The sequence below is a fragment of the Drosophila mojavensis genome, unplaced genomic scaffold (assembly GCF_018153725.1).
Source record: "Drosophila mojavensis isolate 15081-1352.22 unplaced genomic scaffold, ASM1815372v1 contig_136, whole genome shotgun sequence".
NCBI lineage: Eukaryota > Metazoa > Arthropoda > Insecta > Diptera > Drosophilidae > Drosophila > Drosophila mojavensis.
The window spans coordinates 4,549,286-4,573,056 of record NW_025318667.1 but is presented as its reverse complement, the minus strand read 5'-3'; the positions used below and the strand labels follow the sequence as shown (position 1 = coordinate 4,573,056).

General features: G+C 41.8%; 1 protein-coding gene and 1 long non-coding RNA gene across 3 annotated transcripts; both read left to right on the top strand.

Moving 5' to 3' along the window:
• The first annotated feature begins 8,884 nt into the window (after window positions 1–8,884).
• LOC122757867 lies at window positions 8,885–10,799 on the top strand. Of its 2 annotated transcripts, none has more exons than XR_006358041.1 (3): window positions 8,885–8,899; window positions 8,976–10,089; window positions 10,719–10,799. It is a non-coding gene; the product is annotated as an uncharacterized LOC122757867 (long non-coding RNA). The 2 variants fall into 2 exon arrangements; XR_006358040.1 differs by having other exon boundaries at window positions 8,976–10,314.
• A 77-nt stretch (window positions 10,800–10,876) lies between these two features.
• Window positions 10,877–23,771, top strand: LOC6585883 (polyhomeotic-proximal chromatin protein). Its single transcript, XM_032733131.2, has 6 exons — window positions 10,877–11,034; window positions 15,957–18,217; window positions 19,131–19,288; window positions 19,337–19,689; window positions 19,756–21,635; window positions 21,736–23,771. The coding sequence occupies exons 1-6, from the start codon at window positions 11,000–11,002 to the stop codon at window positions 22,578–22,580; spliced, it is 5,532 nt and encodes a 1,843-aa protein (XP_032589022.2). The 5' UTR covers window positions 10,877–10,999; the 3' UTR covers window positions 22,581–23,771.

Here is a 23,771-nt window from a genome sequence, read left to right as displayed (position 1 = left end):
TTTAAATTATATTTTGTTTAGCAATTAAAATTTATAATTATATTTTGTTTAGCAATTAAAATTTATATTATATTTATTTATAATACAAGGCAAAGTGTACTTAAAATGAAATAAATCAGTTTATATTTAGAAATGAAAACTAAATGAAGTAACTAGTAAATTTCATTATTTTTACTGCATATTATTTTTATTATTATTAAGCAGTTTTCAAGTAAAAAAAAAAAAAAAAAACATTGAATTTAAAATAAAAAATTTGTTAAAAAGAGAAAATATTTTATATGTAGTAATAAAATTTTTTAATATATTTATAAATACTAAATTAAAAACTAAATGTTAAATATATTAAATTTATATTTCATTAAAAATAATAAATTTTTTGGGAGTTATAAATATTGAATAATGTAAATATATACAATAAAAAAAAAACTAATTTCATGAACTGCATTATTTTCATACTTAAATATTTGATCTTTAACTTCATTGATGTTAAAATAATTAATAATAATGATAATTATTTAATTTAAAATTAAAATATTTTGTTTGTTTTCCTTTCAATCTTTGGTTTTTAATTTTAACAGAAAGATAGATAATAATAATAATAATAATAATAATATTATTATTATTATAATAATATATAATATAAAAATTATAATAATAATAATAATATTATTTTTATTATTATTATTGTCTTTAGTGCTTTTTTTGTAATACTAAAACATTATGTTTTTATTTATTTTATTTCTATTTTTATATTATTTATTGATTTTTTTTAAATTATTATTTTACCTATTCTAATTTTGACATAACCTCAAAAAAAATAATTTGAGTTTATTTAGTATAAAGTAAGTTAGGTTATAAGAAATATAATTCAAAAAAAGAAAAATTTTCAAAATTTTCAAAATTTTTCCCTTACTTTTATTTGAAAATGGAATGTCCACCATTTTGTTTAGCATACACAAAAACTAATATTTACGCCTCCCAAAAATATCCACATTCACATTCACACCTATGGACATACACATACATACACTAAGCTTAATTTATTATTTTAATAGTTAAATACAAAAATTTATTTAACAAGAATTTCGATAGCTAATAGATTGCTACAATAAAACTGTTATACGCGCTGACTGACCATGTTGAGACTTAACTCACCACGGCAACGCCCATTCACTTGGCAGCCCACCACCCCGGGCAACATGCGACGTACCTATAGCTATCTCATTCGTTCCTTTGCAACTAGCTCTATTGCTGTCGCTGTTTCGCTTGCGCAAAAGTTGTTGCTCGGCTCGCACCACACACCCACCCCCAAGCCGAACAAAATTTAAAAAAAGCAGCTAGCAGCGCGCCCATTTTTCGCCGTCGGCATTTTGTATTGGACGCAGTCGCGATACCAACTGCAATTAGACAATGACAGTTAAATCAAAATGGCGGCACGCTTCTATTTTTTAACTGTTGTTCACGCCATCGATTGTTTAATTGTTGTTGTACCATGTCAGAGGAGTCAACGAATGAGAATTTAAAAGGAGGAAAAAGGAAATCTTTCAATTATACATAAATACTATATGACTATATGAATGTATATATATGCTAAATACATATGTTTGTATATATATGTTAAACAAATAAATATTTATTTATATTAACAGTAGGAAATTATTTGTATTAGATTTTGCTATTTTTGTAAATATATATATTATTAAAATTGTGTATCTTAAGTTATGTTAATTCACAATTTATTTATCATGAAAGCGCATAAAAGTGTATAATTAAAAACCTTGAGTAAAAAGTTTTTATTATATAATGTGTACATACTACACTCATGATGAAAATAATAAGTACACCCAAAAATTTTTGAGGATTCTGTCAGAACTAATAAATTTTTGATATTTTTGAAAAAACTGGATGGTAACTTTAAGAGAGCAATCTGGCAATATGATGCATGCATATATTCATTTTTATACATATGTCATTATAATAAACATATTCTTGGTAAATTAGTTCGGCCCTTTCTCAACTATTGATATTTATCGATATTGGCAACACATCTTTAAAAGTAAGAAGCAGCTAAGTTTTCCATTCTTCTGCTTTGCATTTATACCCTGCACCCATTGAAAATGGGAAATCAGGGTATAATGTTTTTGTGAAAATGTATGTAACAGGCAGAAGGAAGCATCGCAGTCCCCATAAAGTATATATATTCTTGATCAGGGTGACGAACTGAGTCGATATAGCTCTGTCTATTTGTCCGAAATTTTGCAAGCATACTCGTGTATACCATACGCCATACGAGTTTATCATATTTTTTCGACAGCTTATCCGATTTCCTTTTCATCGAGAATAATCGATAAATTGATTTTAGGGTTTCAGCGTAATTTGAACACTATTAGATCCAGAGACTTCAGATTTACTGTATTTGATGAATACGAAGATTTTATAATTTACAGATTTAGGATACCACGCCCCCATCACCCCCAATTCGTAGGAGGTGAATTTTAGGTACTAGAGACTGTGCATTGGAATATTCATACATTTGAACATTACGATCACGTTCTGAAAGTTTCATGAAGATATTCTTACTAAAAAAAAATTATTTAACAAAGAAATTCTCATGCAATTCTCTGCAGCGCAGTCGCTGCTTACTGCGCAGTTGGCGTTCAGGGTATCTTCTAGTCGAGCAGTCCCGGCTAAAAATCTTTAATTGTTCTAGTTGTGAACTATGTAATTTTTTACAGTTAAATTTATTTAAATATAGTTAAATTAAAAATGCCGTCGAAATTTTCCTCCAACGCTTTTCCGTCCTTGCTTCACGGTCAGACAAGTAGAAATTATATAGTCGGGCATGTACGACTAGGCAATACCCGTAACACCGAAGGAATTTGTAGAACTAGATATTTTTTATTTTTTTAACTTTAGAAGAAAATAAGCACCAAATCGAACGGATGGCAGTTCAAAATGTTATCGATGATTAGAATTTATATCGATAAATCTATATATAGATCGATAAACATATATACATATATACATATATACATACATATATACATATATACATACATATATACATATATACATATATACATATATACATATATACATACATATACAGATTACATACTTATCAATTTATAGTTACGTTGAGAATTCTATATGGCACCAGCCACGCCCACTTTTTGTAATCAACAAAAACACTTCAGTGTATCAAAATATTTGTATTAACCGAGACTTTTGGGTCTACAACTTGAACTAAAAGTACAGTTCTATACCAGATCAACATTGAAATTGTTCCATATGCATCAATTTAGGCTACATAATGTGCATACATACAAAACATACAATTTATAACATTTTTGACCAATTATTGTACATATAAGTACAGTAGAATCCGGTTATAGCGACTCTGCTTATAGCGTCCCTACGGTTATTGCGACGAAAATTTTGGTCCCCAGACAAACTGACATATATGAGTAAACTTATACGGTTAATGCATCTTCCGGGTATACCGACGGTCCCTTGAGCGTCGTTATATCCGGACTCTACTGTATTACTTATCCTACTTTCATCTTCCACTCAATGGTATAGATTAATTATACATATACAGTGAGTAACATTAGTATATTTTTTTGTTTTTTTTTTTTCAAACTTTATATTTTATATACGTATAATCTTTGTCAGTTATGTTAAATATACTATATTGATATATACCTCATCGGAAAGGCTATTTTTCAATCTACAATTTAGCATTTACTTTTTTTTTATTTTAATTAATATTATATGTTTTAAAGGCGTTTGAAGTTGAATAATAATAAACCGAATATTACTCACTTTATATCCATATTTTTGCCTATTCATACATTTATTTTCTACAGACTTTCCATTTTAGGGTTTCCAAATACTAGGTTTTCATCTACTACATAGATTTTCACTCACTTTTTGTCATATATTAACTTTTTTTTTTAAATAATTTATATAATGTAAATATTGCCTGAAGGCATTTGTCGCTCTGGCTTAACAAATTATTACTTAGAATTAATTCTTGATAACAATAAATAAATTAATAATTAATAATATACCATATACTGGGCTGTCATTTACTAGATTTTCAGGTTCCTAAATATTCTTACAGTAGATGCCGGTTATAACGACACGAAGGGACCGTCGTTATAGCCGGAAGACGCTATAGCCATGAAAGTTTGTCAGGGGACCAGAACTTTCGTCGCAATAAGCATACGGAAGCTATACGCGAAGTCCTTATAGCCGGGTTCAACTCTGTCGCTGAGAGCTCTCTCTCTCTCTCTCTCTCTCTCTCTCTCTCTCTCATACTAAGCTTCCAGATTTCTTATAACTTATTTACATAAATCTATTCCTTTATCTAATAGGCCTCTAACTATTGAATTGACCTTTACTAAATGTTCTAGGATTAATTTACTAGGTTTCTAGGACTTAAAATTTATATGCATCAACTAGGTTTTCATATACTTGGTTTTCTAGGTATATTCGTATATTAGACTTTCGTCTTCGTTTCTCATATACTAACTTTCATGTAGGCTGGGTATATACCTATTATATACTCACTGATCTTACATAGAATAAGTATCCCAAATATGAAGCTTTTAGGATTTATAATACTAGGTTTCCACATACTAGGCTAGCATTCTCATATTCCATGTTTCTAGGCTTCCTTATACTACTAATGGGTTTCTACCGTTACATATTTCATTATATTTTATGTCCCTACTCTGGAATTCCATATACAGCGTTTCCATAAGCGAAGTTCCACATATTACACTTCCATATACTCGAATCCTCGTTTCCTATATACTAACTATATTCACATCTGACCCTAAACTAATCTTATCTTAATTCCACTTAACAATATATTTGTATATATATAGTCTATCAGTCCAACGAACATATTATCGATCAAAGTACAGTCCACAAATAGAACTTTATTCGCAGGTATCAGAAATTTATATAGATAAGATTGATTAGATATGTAATTTCAAAACTTTAAGAACACTTTTTCCTTGTTCTGAAAATGCTTTGACATGTGAAATCGAAGGATAAAGAAGGTTTATAAATAAAGGATTATATGGAATTTCAATGTGATAGGTAGACGACCAGAAGATACGTCGAAGCAGAAGAGGAGCAGTGGTATTATCTACTCAATCGAAATTTCAATACTATGAGAATTCCATGGATTTATTTTTTTTTAAATCCCGTATAAAGCTCTATAAAAACGTAAAAAAAAAATCAAATTTTTTATAAAATTACTTCGAAATTACTTCGAAAATGAGTAAAAAACTATATTAAATATATAAACTATATATATAGTTTAAAGATTAGAGTTTTGAAACTCTACAAATATCATGTTCTTTTATCAAAATTTAGTTTTACTCAAATATCTCTTAAAAATTTCGATACAAGCTTAAAGAACTTCAAGATTAGATTAACAACTTATCGCTCTTCAGATTTCGTAGCTGATTTACCTGTGATGGTCTCACAAGCACCCCTGACCCCAACCCTTGCCCCGTGTCCTTCAAGAGTTAAGATCTGTGTCGGCCGGGCATAGTTCCGGTCCAGGCGCAACTTCTTTACCATGGCAACAACAACAACAACAGCAACAAGAATAATAATGAGAAACAGCCCTTAGCTAGGTTAGGGGTTGCATTTGGCATATTCCACTTAATAGTGGCAATATTTTTGGGGGTAATTGTTGAATATTTGCTTTTGGCAATGCATTCGCAGTGCGGCGTAAAATGGAGACAGGAAAACAGAGAGAAGGGTGAAATGAAAGGAGGGTTGCGGGGTCAAAAGGGACGATACAATGACGATATTATGTGTGTATGTGTGTGTGTGTGTGCGTGTGTGTGCGTGTGTATGTGTGGTAAGTGCCAAAGTTCAACCCTTTTGTCGAGAAAAGTGGCTTCTGCAGAGGAACTACCCTTGCCCTAGACAGTAGCGCATCCAGCCAGCGGTACAGTTCGTGCCTCCTCAATGGGGTTTTCATTAATTCTTAAGAGGGATTGACTACAAACATGTTTAGTTAGCAGCGACTAAATAAAATTGATATGCATATATATATATATCGTATGATACTATATTATTAAATATGACTTAGTTTACTTTTTTCATCTAAAAATAATTAATAATACAATTAGCTGACATAAATGACATAGCTATCATCTCCTTTATTTTTAAATCGAAATATTCATTTAAAAAATAAAACAACAAAACTTTTTAGCTTCATTCCATGTTTCAATCTTCAAACACCCAGGATAAGCATAGCTCATCAAACACCATTATCGACGGCAACAAAGAGCGCATACGAATGTCGCCGAAACCGAACGAAAATGTTGAACAAGAAAGAACCGTACAGCACTGCGCCTGGGCATTCACATGTGCATGCGTGCGAGCATAGCGACTGCGTGTGTGCGCTACGCAGGAGGAGCTGGGCAAGGACAGCAACGAGGGTGAATCGATCAGTCGATTGCTACTGTAATACGAGAGGTTAATAAGCAGCATAGCTGCATGCATGCATACAAGCATACATACATATGTACATATCTAAGAAAATAACGCGCAAGCACATGCAATCACGCATGAAGTGTATTTGCTGTAGATTTATTTTTAAATCAGAGCTTCGTTCGATTCGGCTAGCTAACGGTTGAATTGACGCTGAGCTGACCACGCCTAGGCGCTGAGCTCAGACTTCATTACAAAAGCAAAGGCAGAAACAAAGCGAACCCAACAATCAGCAACCCATTTTGATAGTTGAATCAACACACACACTCGCACACACATACAGACGTGCGCAAAGCAATCTTATACGCCCCGAATGACACCCTAGTCGGGCTGCCGTATGTATGTGTATATATGTAAATATGTATGTATGTGTGTATGCAGATGTTGATAATTCCAAGGTTCTTTTTTTTTCAAAAATGGTGAAGGAAATTCTAACGATAACAATGCCAGAGCTAATATGTGTGCGAGAGTGAGGCAATTACAACACACCGACACACTCACATACCCACACACACAGCCACAAGCGAGCGCGCTGCGCTAATGAGCGCAAGTGAGCCAGCAGCGAGATAGAGTGACAGAGAAAGGAAGAGAGAGAGAGCGCGCGAGCGAGAACGCACCAAGCCAAATTGATGCCAGTGAAAAAAAGCACGCGCAAAGCAATTTACGCTGATTATACATTTGTCATTTTTGTATAAAATATACAAAAGCACACATACACGCACACAAGCAGAACTGCTCACACACAGGCCAGCTCATGCTGAAACGTTGGACACACACTCGTGCGCTCGCTCACACTGCGGCGCCAACGCCAACGACCCCCCAACCAGCGCCAACAGCGACAGCAACACCACCACCAACAACAACAACAACCGCAGGCAGACCCAACAAGTCTCGAGTTCATAATTCGAAACGTACATATAAAAAAAAAAGAGCGCATGCTCCGCATGGATTTTTGTACAGTTGAATAAGACGTAAGAAGAAGAGTCTGTCCAACTAATAAGAAAAACCTACGTTCAGATATACAAAAACAACAAAAAAATACGAAAGTCCAATCATTAAAAAAAAAATCCAATACACACACAGTCCAGCCAAAGATGAAGCCGGATCAGCGGACACACTCACACACACATACACATGAACGGGCCACAATCAAAAACCAAATAAAAGGCATAATAGAGAAGAGAGAAACAGCAGGCAAAAACACTTAACAAGCGTAGAAATAATATGGCGGCTGCAGCAAACACAGCAACAACAACAAAAACGAACGGAACATAAAAATGTTTCGTACCATCCATCGTTCGGTTCCACAGCAAAGAGCCTCACATCAACGTCGGCTGTCATTGCCAGCAGTGGCCCAAAAACAACAAGAACAACATTAACGAGAGACAAGCATACTGGCATACATATAACGATGAACATTTGTGAACGTCGACTACAAGAACAGCCCAAAGCGGCGCACACAGTTACGAACAGCTACATACATATGTATACGGGGGCAGCTCTCACAGTCCAACAACAAAATGAAAAATGGAATGCTAGAGCTTCTGTCAAGGCACAGTGGTGCAAGAGTGGAATATATTTGTACGTTCGATATCAAAATTAATAATGGATGTTTTTTATATTAAATGATTTTATAAACTGCTTAAATTGCTTTGTTATAATAAAAACATATAATATACAAACATAATATAAATAATACTGCGTAAAATAAAATATTTTTATCGTTTGTATAAGCAAGTCGAAGTAGCTATATTACATATATATTATTTTAATTTACCTTTGCAAAAGTATGCTCAATTGCAAAAAAATAAAATAAATAATAAATAAATATAATATAAGATATGCTATTTATTTACATGACGTAATATATTAAAGTTACAACTCTTTAAAATAATATATGTATACATTTTATATATAACCCAGAATATTCGTCAATACTTTAATAGCAGTTGTACACTGTGCCAACGCCATATGTATGTCATAGCAGCAATAGTAAGTGCCACAACAAAAAATCAGCAAACGTGTGTGCTAAATCACCGGGTGTCATCAGTCACAGCCATATCCACGCGAAGCGCATAGCATTACAAATGAAAATGTCGATTCGGCAATATTAGTAACAAAAGCAGCAGCACCACCACCAGCAACAACAACAACAACATGAAATGAAACGGAAAGAAAATGCAATTCAAATCAAAATAATGAAGCTCGGGCCACTGTACGAACGAGAGAGAGCAAGCAAAAGCGAACGATTGCCTCTTTGCGCTACAGCCGGGGCACCCCCCACCATTGCCCGATGCGACCCACGGTCCCGGGTGAGGTCGACAAGCAAAACTAATAATAAAATAAAGCCTCTGTCGTTTGCTAGTCCGCTCAGGTATGTGTGTATGTATATTTATATGTATGTATGTATATCAATATGTATGCGTATGTATGTTTGTGTGTCTGTATAGGCGTATGCGAAGGTGTGGTGGTGGCAAACGCGAAATCGAAAAAAGAAGATGAAGTATAGCAAGCAAGCCAGCAGCAGTATCAGCAACAACAACAGCGACAGCAACAACAACCACAGCGAGAAACGACATTCGAGTATAGAGACACAGAAAACTGGTCTCTCGCTCGTCGACAAGGGCGGCAGTGCCAAAAGTAGCGGGCAGGGTGGATGACAGCGCGACGCACACACACATGCAGAGGCGCACACTCTTAGATACACACATGCATACATACATACATACATGTGGATTGATGAATGCGCCACAACGGGCGCGAAAGCAAAAGCAAATACAATACACATGCCCGCCAGCTGTGTAGCCTCGTTTTTTTTTTTTCTTCTTTTTTGTTCACGTACATTTTTTCTTTCGTTCGCACACACCCCCAAAGCGCACACAACAAAACGCTGCAAACAGCGAGTCGTGGCGCTATTGCAGTCGCACTCGCACCCAATGGCTGAGGCATATGCTTCGCTATTGGCATCGCACTCACACACCCGCATTTGTTATAGAGAAATATTTCGCTGTACGTGTTATCTGTGCGTGTGTATGTGTGGTTAAACTCGTTTTCCTCACCCAGCTGCCTGCCAACCCTGCTAAGGCTAACACACACAGTCACCAATACACATGCGCGCTGCTGCTTCATTTTGTTTCGGCAGAGTTGCCGCCGTCTGCGCGCGTTTCAGTCTAAAATACAACTTGGAAGCGCACGGTCTGTGTTTTGTTTGCTCGCTCGCGCCGATCTGTCCAAACCGCTAGTCGAGCTAAAAGATACAACGCGTCGCGCTTCGTACACACAGATACTCACTCATACATGCATGCCGTATATGCAAACGCTCATGTATGCATCAAGACTAACTAAATCCGCAAATTAACAACTGGATTTTTTACAATATTTTTTTAGTGTTGCAAGTTCAAGTTAAACAAATTCCACAAGGATACAAGATACATGCTGCAAAGTGAAAAGTTATGCTGCCGGCGTCGCAGTCGCAGTCGCAGCCGCTGCCAAAGCGAGCAGTGAAATTGTGTGCCGCCTAACAAAAAATATGTTGCTAGAGTTGTCGCCGCCGCCGCGTTTTATGTAAGCTGAGACACACAACAATAGTTAAAGCCTAATACCCCCCTTACCCCATACACCCTGCACGGGCGCCCACGCACATCACGTGTACAGGTGCTTGGACTATGCAGCATAATACATATAAAAAAGAAAACAAAAATGAATAAACTGTGAAATAAAGCCAGGCATTGCATTAATTCTGAGCCAACGTCAACGTTGACGTCGACGCAGCCGCTGCAGCGAGTGGACGTACGTACTAATTATTGCTCTCGTGCACGAAACGTTCATTTACACGCCTCAGTCGCAGTCGCAGTCGAAGTCGAAGTCTCAGACAACGTACATACACACACACATACACGCACACACAGACAACCACGAACGGACTACCAATATATATACACACACTCACATATGTATAAACACAGATACACCGACTGAGGCTGACGCTCTGCGAGACATTTTTTTTGTGTACATTTTTGTATGTTTTCTTGTTGTTGTTGTTGCGCTTGCCTTGCAACAAAGTTTTACGTTTTTTTTTGCCTGTTTTATATGTATATATGTTTATTGCCTGTACTCCTCGTATATGTGTATATATATATATTTATATACGTTTGTGTGTGTATGTGTTTATCTCATATATTTGTTACCGACAGCAAATTAAAAACAGCAACAACATAAAAGAAAATTACACAAACGCAGTAGAAGCAGCAATATGCTGCCAACAACAATAAAAACAATCAGCAGTCGCAACAGCAGCAGCACAATAGCAGCAGCATCAGCAGCCGCAGCAGCAGCACTCGCAGTCGCAGTCGCCATCACAGTAACAGCAAAAAACAACAGAACATCGCTGTCGTCGCTGCTGCAGCGCCGTCGCCGCTGACGTCGCCGCATGCATACTATTAATTTATTATACAAATTGTTTTTATTTTGAATAATGGATCGTCGTGCATTGAAGTTTATGCAAAAAAGGTATTTTGTGTTTCTTGATTTTTTTGTTTTTGTTTTGTTTCGCTTTTAATTTTAGTTTTTAAATACAATATTACCATTTGCTAGCAAACACTACACAACACACACACACTCACTCACACATGCACATGGCCATACATATATGTATATGTGTGTCAATGCACTCGTGTTATTATTGCTTATTACTAATGTTATTTCGTTTTTTTCTGCACACGCACTTACATACACGAATTTCTTGCCTTTGCCCTCTCTCTTTTGCTCTTGCGTTTCTTTTACTTGTATTTGTTATTATTACATCGCGCCGCGTCTCAGGTTAGCTTTGAGTGTGACCCTCACAGCGCAAAATAAATGAATATTCTATGCTGTGTGTACACACTTGCTTTTATGTCTATTTTATTTTATATAGTGCTTTATACGTGTATTTATCTATATAAATATTTACATACAATTTTTTTTTTTTTTTTTCTTAAAATGTGAATTGCAGTGTACCGTGTTTGGCGCGCTGTTTAACAGCGCGGCGTTTTTCAACACTGTTACTAATAACAACAAATGTGTACAAGACCTATTACATGCATATGCGACTGCTAGTGTATGCCTGCCGTGTGTGTGTGTGTGTATCTGTGTGCAGTTTCTGTTTGACGTCCCATCATAATCGAAGTTGTACTTGAAACTCTCTTCTGCTTCAACTAAAGCAAGCAAAATCACAAGTCCCAAACGAGTTTTTTTTTTTTGTTGCTCCATCTGCTCAGCTCATGCCGTGTTTATAAAACGCTGCAGTCAAACTCATGCATTCGCGCACACATACATTCAGCGAATTTCGCAATGCTTCGATGCGTCAGTGTGTGTGCTTGTAAATTTGTTGGTGGTTGATTTTTCTTTTACTTTTCGCAGTTTGAAAAGCAAAAGTTCTAAGCCAAACAACACATTTGTTGACCGAAATTAAAACTGCAGGCGGCATTATAAGCAGCGGGAGCACCGCGCCAAAGAACAAGAAGAAGAAACTAAAATAAAACCGCAGCAGCAACAACAGTTAGTGGAGTGCATTCGCTCTCTCGCTTGCGTGCGCGTGGGCGCCCATAGTTGGAAGTAAACAAAATTTGAGACGCGTGGTTAGTGTTGCCATCTGTTTAAAAAAATTTAATTACTGACTTAATACATATAAATATAGGATCCATTTTATATGATTTTTCCGTGTACCACCAGTAGTTTCAATTTTGTATTGTTTCCTTGTAACATTTAATTAATTATAAATAAATATGTGCATGTCATGCCTTTTCACTTTTGTTTTAATATACGTTGAAATATATGAAAATGTATGCAACTTTTTGTTGTGCTTGCTGGCAACTCTACTCTCACACCGACTCATGCTTGCGCTCTCATCCATTTGGCACAGAAGTGTGAATGTGTGTATGCTTGTGTGTGTTGAGTTTGAGCAGGAAAGTATTGTCATCCCGCTCACACTTTCGAGCATTGGTAAACGACTCCGACAAGGGCGACATCAATGCTTAGCGCTCTATTGTATCTGTATTCGCAATCGTATAAGTGTGAGTGAGTAAGTTGTTGGTGGCTGTGGTCTGGCATGTAGAAATGAAACCGGTTCGTATAATCAATATGTAGTCAACTATTTTCGTCGCATCCCCGTCACCACCTACATCGTGTACAGGTTTAATGCCCCAACAACCACCAAACGTAATTTTGCACGCATGTTTCTCGCAACAATTTGAATTCTGCTTCTCTCGCCTACATGCAAGCTGCGCGCGCTCTCCCTCTTCTATCTCGCTCTAACCTTCTCACTCACACTTCTCTACAATTTTTTTAAATATTATTTTCTCATATTTTGCTCTTGAGCGCATGCTCGTTTTGTTGGCGTTGTCGGCTTGTTATCAATCTTCCTGAAACTTGATTTGGTTCGAAACGAACATCAAATTGATGATGGCTGTGCAGCATTAATATTATTATTGTTCTTAGATTGTCAATCGCAACGACGCTTCTCCGTTCCACTCACATTGAGCTGACACATACACTCAGAGGCTCTCACTGTTTCTTACACTCTCATAGAAATTACTCACTCACACGCACAAACATATGCAAGCAAGCATCAAACCAGTCTTAAGCTGCAAGTTTGTGTGTGTGTGTGTGTGTGTTTATTTGATTTTTATACCCTGAACCCATTGAAAATGGGAAATCAGGGTATAATGGTTTTGTGAAAAAGTATGTAACGGGCAGAAGGAGGCGTGGCAGACCCCATAAAGTATATATATTCTTGATCAGCGCGACGAGCTGAGTTGATATAGCCCTGTCCGTCTGTCCGTCCGTCCGTCCGTCCGTCCGTCCGTCCGTCCGTCCGTCCGTCCGTATGAGTGCGTCGATCTCAGAAGTTATAAGAGCTAGAGAGCTGAAATTTGGCATGCATACTCGTGTATACCATACGCAGTACGAGTTTGCTTTATTTTTTCGATAATTCATCCGATAATTTTTTTATCGAGAATAATCGAAAAATCGGCATTGTTTTTTCAGCCTAATTTGAACATTTTTAGACCTGGAGTCTTCAAATTTGCGTTGTATATAAAGTTAGTCGATACAAAAATTTTGTAATTTTCAGATTTTGGATACCACGCCCCCTTTCCCCCCAATTTGTAAAAAACGCATTTAAAGTACTAGAGACTTGTGCTTTGGAATGTACACACATATTCAACATATGATTACATTTTGAAAGTTTCATTAAGATCTTATGTCTACAAAAGAAATTATTCAACAAATAAATTCTCATAATATTGCCCACACTGCAGCGCAGCCCAAGCGCAGTCGTTGCTTACTGCGCAGTTAGCAGAGCGCAGGCTTATGCGTGCGTGTGGAAGCATGTGTATGTATGTGTGCATAAAAATACAGAATGATTAGAATATCAGCTTAGAGGGTTCAGGGTATCTCCTAGTCGAGCAGTCTCGACTAGAGCCTTCTTACTTGTTTTGTTTTTTTTTTTGCGACGTTGAAAAGGATGCTGTCGTGTCTGGCACAGCGTCTAGTCGGCCTTTTTTTTTCGTTCCTTTTTATTTGTTTCGTTCTCCAGCTTTCGCTTGCTCTTTGCTGTTTGCGGTGCTTCTTGTGGGGGCGTGCAACCTTAGCATACCCGAGAAGGAAACCAACAGCAACCCTCCCACATGCGTTGCATTGCAAACACCCTTGGCCGATTTCATGGTTTGCCAAAACCGCCCACTGCTGCTCCACCCCCGTTTCTGCTGTTGCTGTCGTTGTATTGTTGCCGGGGGTAACCCTAACTAATGCTGTGCTGGCTCCTTTGGCCTCTGCTGTTGTATTTTTTTTTTCCTTTTACATATATTTTTTATATGCCTCACGGGCATTGTGAGGAGCTTAGATTGGGAGACTAGAGGTGGCTTGGCCTGAAATGGATCTTGGTGTGGCTACCTTGTCTTATTTAAACTAAAACATTGTGAGGATTTTACTGTATGTAGGTCTTTGAACTTTGAAGTTTGGCAACGCCTCAAAAAATATTTGGCTCTAAGCTGCGGCGACGTTAAATTTGAAACTCGACACTAAGCGTACTAAATTTTCCTAACCACATTCGCACTGACAAAAATGATACACAATTGTCAATTCCAGGGATGCAGCTTAATGTTATCTGATTGCGACGCTAACATACATATGTATGTATGTATGTATTTCATAGTCATAGTAACAACCAAATGCAAAACTTATTCTTTTTGCACTTTTGAACTTTGAATATTCGGCATTCTATGCATAAAACATTAAAATAGTATTGGGCTGCAAGAGTCACACATAACGGTAACTGCATGTGCAACTCACTCTCTCCGTCTCTCTCGATGTTTTTGTTTCACTACTATTCTCCTGCTCTCCTGTTTGTCTCTCCCACGCATCCAGTCCAACTGCATCGCTCATTCACTGGCAACTCTTGCATTCTCTCCTTGTTTACAGTTACCAAGTGATGGCCATAGAGGAAGAGCGCAACAAAATAAAATCATAATAATCTATATATAAATGTTGTCCGGGGCTTATGTGTATGTGTGTGTTTGTGTATTTGCATATGCAGAATTTCGCATCACAAATGACCTCTTTTGAGTAACTAACGCGCGTTTGTAGGTGTGTGTGAGAGAGAGTTATATGTGTACGCTGACATTATGTGAGCTACATTTACCGTAATATGGGTCAATAATTGCAGATAGCTACACGTGAATAAGGAGTTGGGCAGAGCAGATCAATGCTGAAGTTTAATGGAAACTAGTATAAAATGTTATATAGTACAAAAATAATATATAATTAATTATTAAAACCATTTATAAATTCATAATTAAAATAAATATAATATTTAATAACCTAAATATTTTTTAGATGTACATAGTTCTAATTGTTAGTGACAATTATTCAATAATAAATTTAATCTTTTGTTATTCATGAGCCAAGTAATATCTTTCATATTAATTAGTTTATTTATATGAATGATCTCTGTCTTTAACGCTCGCTCAGTCTACGCCGAGCTTTTTGTGTGTGATTGAGACAGAGCGAGAGAGTGGGAGAGGACGCGCGTAAGCGAGCATCTATCACCCACTCTTTGGTTTTGGCTTTTGCTGTTGTTTTCGTATTGCTTTTTGTTATTTGATTTTATTTGATTTATTTTTGTTTGCTGCCTGCATGCAAATGGCGGGTGCTGCCAACCTGTTTGCAGTTTGAGTGCAATTTGTGTTGCTTTTACGCTCGTCTCTTTAGCCGCGCTGTTTCTCATATTTATTATTTGTTTGATATTGTTGTGCGAAAATGTTGCATGCCAAGCGCGGTCGCCGCAAACGTTGCAAGTGTGTGTGTGTGTGCATTGTGCTTATTTTATTTTATACAAATTTGTTTGAACTAATTTTTATGCCATCTCTCCCTCTTTCTCATTCTGGTTAATGCAGAGCGGACACTGAAAGCGAAACAACAGCAACAACAACAAATACATCGGCAGCAGCAACAATTCTAACAACGGCCGCAGCCTCAACAGCAACAGCAACAACAACGACCACAACATCAACAACAACAACAACTGCGCTACCCCTAAAGGACAATTCGAATATAAGAAGCAGCAGCAGCAACAACGGCAACAGCGACAAGTTGCAAACAGCAACGCAACAGCTACAACAGTTACAGCAGCAACATAAGCAACAGCAGCAGCAGCAGCAGCAACAGCAACAGCAGCAACAGCAACATATTGAACGACCGTTAAAGTGTTTGGAGACTTTGGCTCAAAAGGCTGGAATAACATTTGACGAGAAATACGATTTTGCTAGTCCGCCGCATCCAGGCATTGGCAACAACAACAACAATAACAACAACAGCAGCACCAACAATAACAACACTAATAACAACAATAATAATAACAACAACAACAATAACAACAACAACAACAACAACAATACACAATTGAACAACAATAATCACATCAAAAGCGGCACGCCCACATCAATTGCCTCAAATACAGCGCAAACACCGCGTCGCACAGCAACAACACCGACAGCAGCAACAACACCCACAGCGGCAACAACACCCAACAGCAACAGCAACAACAACGCGCGCTCACGCAGCGTTTCGCGTTCGCGTTCACGTTCCAGCACGCCCACATCGCGTGTAGCAGCAGCGGCAGCGGCAGCAGCAGCAGCAGCAACATCAGCAGCGACAGCAGCAGCAGCAGCAGCAACAGCAGTTGTTGGCGGCACGCTGGAGAAATCACAGAGCCCCGCCCAACAGGTGGCATCCGCTGCGGCGGTGCCACTGCAAATTTCACCAGAGCAATTTCAGCAATTCTATCCGTATACGGCCATACAGGTTAAGCAGGAGTTTCCCACACACAATGCTAGCGGCAATAGCAACAATGTTGTTGGTGGCGGCAACAGCAACAACGGCGGCGGCGGCAACAACAACAATAGCGGCAACAGCGGCAACAATAGTGGCAATAGCAACGATCTGAAGCATGCAACAAGCCTATTGGACGCCAGTCAGACGACACAGCTGCAACAGTTGCAGCTGCAACAGTTGACGGCGGCCGGCGATGGCAGTGCAGCGATTGCTGCGGCGGCCGCTGCTGCTGCTGCTGCTGCCGGCAGTCCGGCGCAACAGAATGCGCTCCAGGCAGCGGCAGCAGCAGCAGCAGCGGCAGCACAACAACAACAAGTTGTACAGCAGCAACAGCAGCAGCAACAGCAACAGCAGCAACAGCAACAACAACAGCAGCAACAACACTCGGCAGCAATCAGCACAATGTCGCCAATGCAGCTGGCCGCTGCCACCGGCGGAGTGCCCGGCGATTGGGCCAACGGCCGGACAGTGCAGCTGATGCAGCCCTCGACGGGCTTCATCTACCCGCAGATGATCGTCTCCGGCAACCTATTGCCGGCAACGCTCGGCCAGCAGCCGATCCAGGTGATCGCCAGCAAGCACTTCCAGGGCAGCGGGCCGCAGATGATAACGACGACCACGCAGAACGCCAAGCAGATGATCGGCGGGCAGGCGAGCTTCGCCGGCGGCACCTATGCGATACCCTCGAGCCAGTCGCCGCAGACGCTGCTGATATCGCCGGTGAATGTGATTTCGCCGCAGCAGCAGAGTCTGCTGCACTCGATGCAGGCGGCGGCGGCACAGCAGCAACAGCAGCAGCAGCAGCAACAGCAACAGCAGCAACAACAGCAGCAGCAACAGCAGCAGCAGCAACAGCAACAGCAGCAGCAGCAATTGACGCAACAGCAACAGCTGACTGCGGCTGCTGCCGCCCAGCAGGCCGCTCTCGCCGTCACCGCCTCGAAGGTCGGCGTCACCACCGATGGCCAGGCCAAGCTGCAGCAGAAGGTGGTGCAGAAGGTGACCACCACAACGAACACGGTGCAGGCGGCCAGCGGTGCCGCTGGCAATGCCCAGACGCAGCAGCAACAGCAGCAGCAGACCACCACACAGCAATGTGTCCAGGTGTCGCAGTCGACCCTGCCGGGCGTGACGGCCGCCCAGGCGGCGCAGCTCATCAGTCCGCTGCAGAACGCGGCCACCGGGCAGCAGATGCAGCTCGGCCCGTGGTTCTGGCCCAATTTCGGTGCGAATCCGATTATATTGCGCGGCCAGCCGGATCATACGTCGGGCATGTTCATACAGCAGCCGGCGACGCATCAGGCGCTCCAGACCCAACAGAATCGTAAGTACCACAAATGAGCATTTGGAACTAGTTCCAATCTGAAGTTGATTGATCGTACTCCATTGAGTAGCAGAAGTGAGCCATAGACATGGAAAAAAGTATAGAACATATTTCAGCTAATGAACTAGTAGCGAGCTGGAACTAGTTCCACTCTATAATTGATTGCTCTGTACTCTCTTAAATAGCAGACGTAGGAGTTATGCAGGGAATATGTGTAAATAGGGACTATGCATACAAATGAACTAGTTTCGTGCGAAACTGGAACTAGTTCCAAATTGTGGCTTTATATATGTATCGTACTCCATTGATTAGTAGAAGTGAGCCATAGACGTGAGATATATAGAAAATACGTTAGCTTACGAACTAGTTGCGAGCTGGAACTAGTTCCAAAACAAAATTGACTAGATGTGCTCCTTTAAGCAGCAGAAGTCAGCTGTAGGCATGGCATCTGTGTAAATAGAGACTATGCATACAAATGAGCTAGTTCAGTGCGAATCTGGAACTAGTTCCAAATTGTGGCTTTATCAATCGTACTCCATTGATTAGTAGAAATGAGCCATAGACGTGAGATATATAGAAAATACGTTAGCATATGAACTAGTTGTCGGAACTAGTTCCAATCTGTGGTTGATCTATCATACTCCATTGAGCAGCACAAGTGAGCTGTAGGCACGGAAGATGCATAGATAGCGTATGTGAACGGATGAACTTATTGAGCTGGAATTTGGAACTAGTTCTATTGAGTGTATATAAGCTGTTGAACTAGTTGAGAGCGAGTGTCAAGCTAGAGGAAGGAATGCCCTCTTCTTTAGCTGACTAGAAACTAGAAACTAGAAATTTAATGTTATCTCTCTCTCTCTCTCTCTCTCTCTCTCTCTCTCTCTGTCTCTCTCGCTCCGTCCTGCTCTCGCAGAGATAATTCAGTGCAATGTGACGCAGACGCCGACAAAGGCGCGCGCTCAGCTAGACGCGCTGGCGCCCAAGCAACAGACGCAGCAGCAGCAACAGGCAAACGCCCAGCAACAACAGCAGCAGCAGCAGCAGCAACAGCAGCAACAGCAGCAGCAGCAGGCGGCGCAACAGCAACTGGCCACACAGCAGCAGGCGGTGTTGCAGCAGCAGCAACAGTTGACGGCGCAGCTGCAGCGGACAGGTGCGCCCATCTTGCCACACAATGGGGCACAGGTGCGGCCAGCCAGCTCGGTGTCCACGCAGACGGCGCAGAACCAGAGCTTGCTCAAGGCGAAGATGCGCAACAAGCAGCAGCCGGTGCGACCCGCTCTGCCCACCCTGAAGACGGAGAACGGCCAGGTGGGCGCTGGCGGCAACAAGGCGCAGGCCGGACAGGTGAACAGCAATGCGCTCACCCAGCACTTGGCCGTACAACAGCAACAGCAACAGCAGGCGGCGGCAGCAGCAGCAGCAGCGGCCGCTGCCAATCTGCATCAGGTGGTGACGACGGCGGGCAACAAGTGAGTGGTGCACAGGTGGTGCAGCTTGTGTAGCTATTGCTAATCTGTATCTTTGTCTCTCCTTAGGATGGTGGTCATGAGCACGGGCACGCCCATAACACTGCAGAATGGGCAGACGTTGCAGACGGGCAGCGTCGATAAGCAACAGCAGCAGCAACACCAGCAGCAACAGTTGCAGATCATGAAGAATCAGCAGTTGTTGCAGCAGCAGATGTTGCAGCACCAACTGCTGCAGTTGCAACAGCAACAGCAGCAGCACGCCCAACACCAGCAGCAGGCACAGCAACAGCAACAGCAGCAACAGCAGCAGCAGCAACAGCAGCAGACGCAGCAAACGCAGCAGCAACAGACGTTGACAAATGCCACAGCGCAGCAAATATTGCAGGTGGCACCAAATACGTTTATTGCCTCGCAGCAGCAGCAGGCACAGCAGCAACAGCAGCAACAGTTGCAAAATCAACTGCTGCAGCATCAATTGCAGCAGGTGCAGCAGCAGCAACAGGCGCAACAGCAGCAGCAGCGCGAGCATCAACAAAATATCATACAGCAAATTGTGGTGCAACAGTCGCAGCCGACGCAGCAGCAGCAGCAGCAACACCAACAGCAGCAGCAGCAGCAACAACAGCAGCAGCAGCAGCAGCAGCAGCAGCAAGCACAGCAACAACAGTTGCAGCTAACCAGCGTGCCGTTCTCTGTCAGCTCAACGACAACACCCGCGGGCATTGCCACCTCGAGCGCCTTGCAGGCGGCTTTGTCCGCCTCGGCGGGCACCGTCTTTCAAACCACTGCCAAGACGAGCAACTCAATGCCGAGCAGCAGCGTCGTCACCATCAGCAACCAGGGCACTGGGCCGCTGGTCACCAGCAGCACGGTAGCCAGCCTGCAGCAGCAGGCGCAGCAATTGCAGCAACAGCACCAACAGCAGCAGCAGCAGCAACTCATTACGGCTAGCCTAGCGGCGGCTACTCAGCACCAGCAGCAGCAGCAGCAGGCACAGCAACAGGCACAGCAACAGGCACAGCAGCAGGCGCAGCAGCAAGCGCAGCAGCAGGCGCAGCAACAGGCACAGCAACAGGCACAGCAACAGGCACAGCAGCAGCAACAGGCGCAACAGCAGGCACAGCAGCAGCAGCAGCAGCAACAGCAGCAGCAACAGCAGTTAACTAGCACCACATTGACCGCCAGCTCACCCACACAGAATCCCATACTGGCCATGACATCCATGATGAATGCAACAGTTGGTCTGCCAGCGACAACAGCAACGCCGACGGTCAGCACGGCGCTGGTGACGCTCAGCAATAGCAACAGCATAACATCACTGCCAGCCACGCCCACCAAGAGCGTAAGCATGAACAGCAGCCAGGAGACGACGCCCAAGCAGCAGCAGCAGCAGCAGCAGCCAACGGCAACATTGGTGCCCATCGAATCGTCGCTGACAGCAGCCAGCGTCGACTCGAGCAGCTCCACGGCAACAACGACAACAACAACAGCAGCAGCTGAGGCGCTGCACAACGGCGATGCCAGCGAGTCCACCAAGCTAACAGCAACAGCTGCTGTTGTCAAGCAAAGCAATGCAGTGTTGCCCAGCAGCAGCAGCGGCAACAGCAACAGCAGCAGCAACAGCAAAGAGGACAAGAGCAGCAACAGCAGCAATAATGTGAGCAGCACAGCGTCTACCAATGGCATTGCCAGCAGCGGATTGCGTGCGAGCAGCGGCAGCAGCAGCAACAGCAGCACAACAACCACATCGACAACAACAACGACGAGCAACAGCAGCAGCAACAACAGCAGCAGCAACAGCAATGGCAAAGACCTGCCCAAGGCAATGATCAAGCCGAATGTCTTGACGCATGTCATCGATGGCTTCATTATACAGGAGGCGAACGAGCCCTTTCCGGTCACCCGGCAGCGCTATGCGGACAAGGATGACAAGGACGAGCCGCCCAGTAAGTACAAAGAAAAAAAAAAGAAAAGGAAAAAAAGAAGATGAAGGAAATTCCAAAGTCAACAAATTGTAATTTGAAAATCTTTGCTTTTCTTTTGTAGAGAAAAAAGCAGCGCTGCAGGAAACGGATCTCAAGTCGAGTGCAGCAGCAGCGGCGACAGCGACAGCGGCTGCAACAACGACAACCACCACCGCCACTGGACAGGCAACAGTTGCTGCTGGTGGCGGTGGCGGTGGCGGTGGCGCCGTTGCTGTGGGCGGCCCACTGGCTGGCCTGCCCGCCGACATGGTGGCGTGTGAGCAGTGCGGCAAGCCGGAGCATCGCAGCAAGCTGAAACGCAAGCGCTATTGCTCGCCGGGCTGTGCGCGCCTGGCCAAAACGAGCAACAACAACGCGAGCAGCAACAGCAACTCGAACAGCAACAGCAACAACAACAACAGCAATGGCAGCGGCATCGGCATGGTTGGCGCCGACGCAATGGCGCTGGCCGACAAGCTGGACGAATCGCTGGCCGAGGAGAAGATGCAAACGGATGCGCTGAGCCCGGACCCGGGCATGATCATAGCCGAGCTGCCGGCGACGGCAACGGTGGCAATTGCCGCAGCCGCTGTCACAGCGCTGCCAGCAACAGCGGCTGCCACGCCCACCAGCAGCTGCAGCAGCAGCAACAACAACATTGCCATTGCCATTGCGCCGATCTCGAGCTGGAGCGTGGATGAGGTTAGCGAATTTATACGCAAGCTGCCCGGCTGCCAGGACTACGTGGATGACTTTGTGCAGCAGGAAATCGATGGGCAGGCGCTGCTGCTGCTCAAGGAGAGCCACTTGGTGAGTGCGATGGGCATGAAGCTGGGGCCGGCGCTCAAAATCGTCGCCAAAGTGGAGTCCATGAAGGAGGTGAATCTGCCCGCTGTCAACGATGTGGCCAAGGATGCCCAGCAATAGTGCACAGTGCGAGCAAGGGCTGATGTTGCTCCTGTCGCTGGCAGCAGCAGCAGCAGCAGCAGAAGAAGTAGAAGGAGCAACAGCAGCAGCAGCAGCAGCAGCGGCAGCGATAGCTCTGCCACATCTCTATCGTTGCTATCGCCCACCTACTCCATAACACCGCCGCCGTATTCGCCCGTCTAAATTGGCGCTGGTCTAACCAGTTGTTGTTGGTGTTGGAGTTGTAGTCGGAGTTTATCGTGAATGTGATTCACATTAGCTAAACTAGCTAAGACTTCAACCAGCCCCCTACCCCCCTCACCCCCCAACCACCATCCACGCACTCCCAGCTCAACATCTTAGGCATTCCCAACCCCGCCCCCACCACCCACGCCCCCTCCCTCGCTGCTGTCTCATAGTCTCTAAACTTAACTTTAATGTAGCTTCAAATTTGTAAGGCCAATGGTATGATAAACATGATTCGAGTACTACAACTAGGCTAAGTTAAATCCACTTAACACCCTCATCTAGCTTTAGTCTATATAGCTTATAGATAGATATATGAAGCCATCCCCTCACCCCTCACCTCACACACACATACCCATCAATTGTACAATCGAGAGCATTCAAAAAGGAAAACAAAAATTTTCTTCAACGTTTTTATTAAAAAAAAAAAAAAAAAGAGAAATACCATTAAATATACTAAACAAAATACTATTAATTTACTAAGGCTAATTGCAGTTATGTAAGTTTCTGAATTGAAAATAAACTTTTTTTTTTTTTATTATGCATTAAAAATATTTAAAAAAATGAGAAAAAAAAAACAAACCAGAAATTGTACGAAAATTTTGAGAAAAAATGAAAAGAAAAACTAGTTAATATATGATAGTTATAGTTACTATATACTATATATATATATACTTACATTAATTGTACTTTAAATTACACCATTTTTTTTTTATTCAAATACATACACATATATATTTATCGGTATATATATGTGTGTATTTATCTTGAAAGCAACTTGGCAAAATGCTAGCTAGAGTTAAACCAGTTGATATCTGTGGAACTGAGTCTATATATAGCCAATATATAGCCTATACTACCAACTACACACACACACACACATAACACACAATCTTTTTGCTAAACATTTAATCATAATATATATATATATATGTTTAGTATATCTGGTAAATATTTTTTTTATAA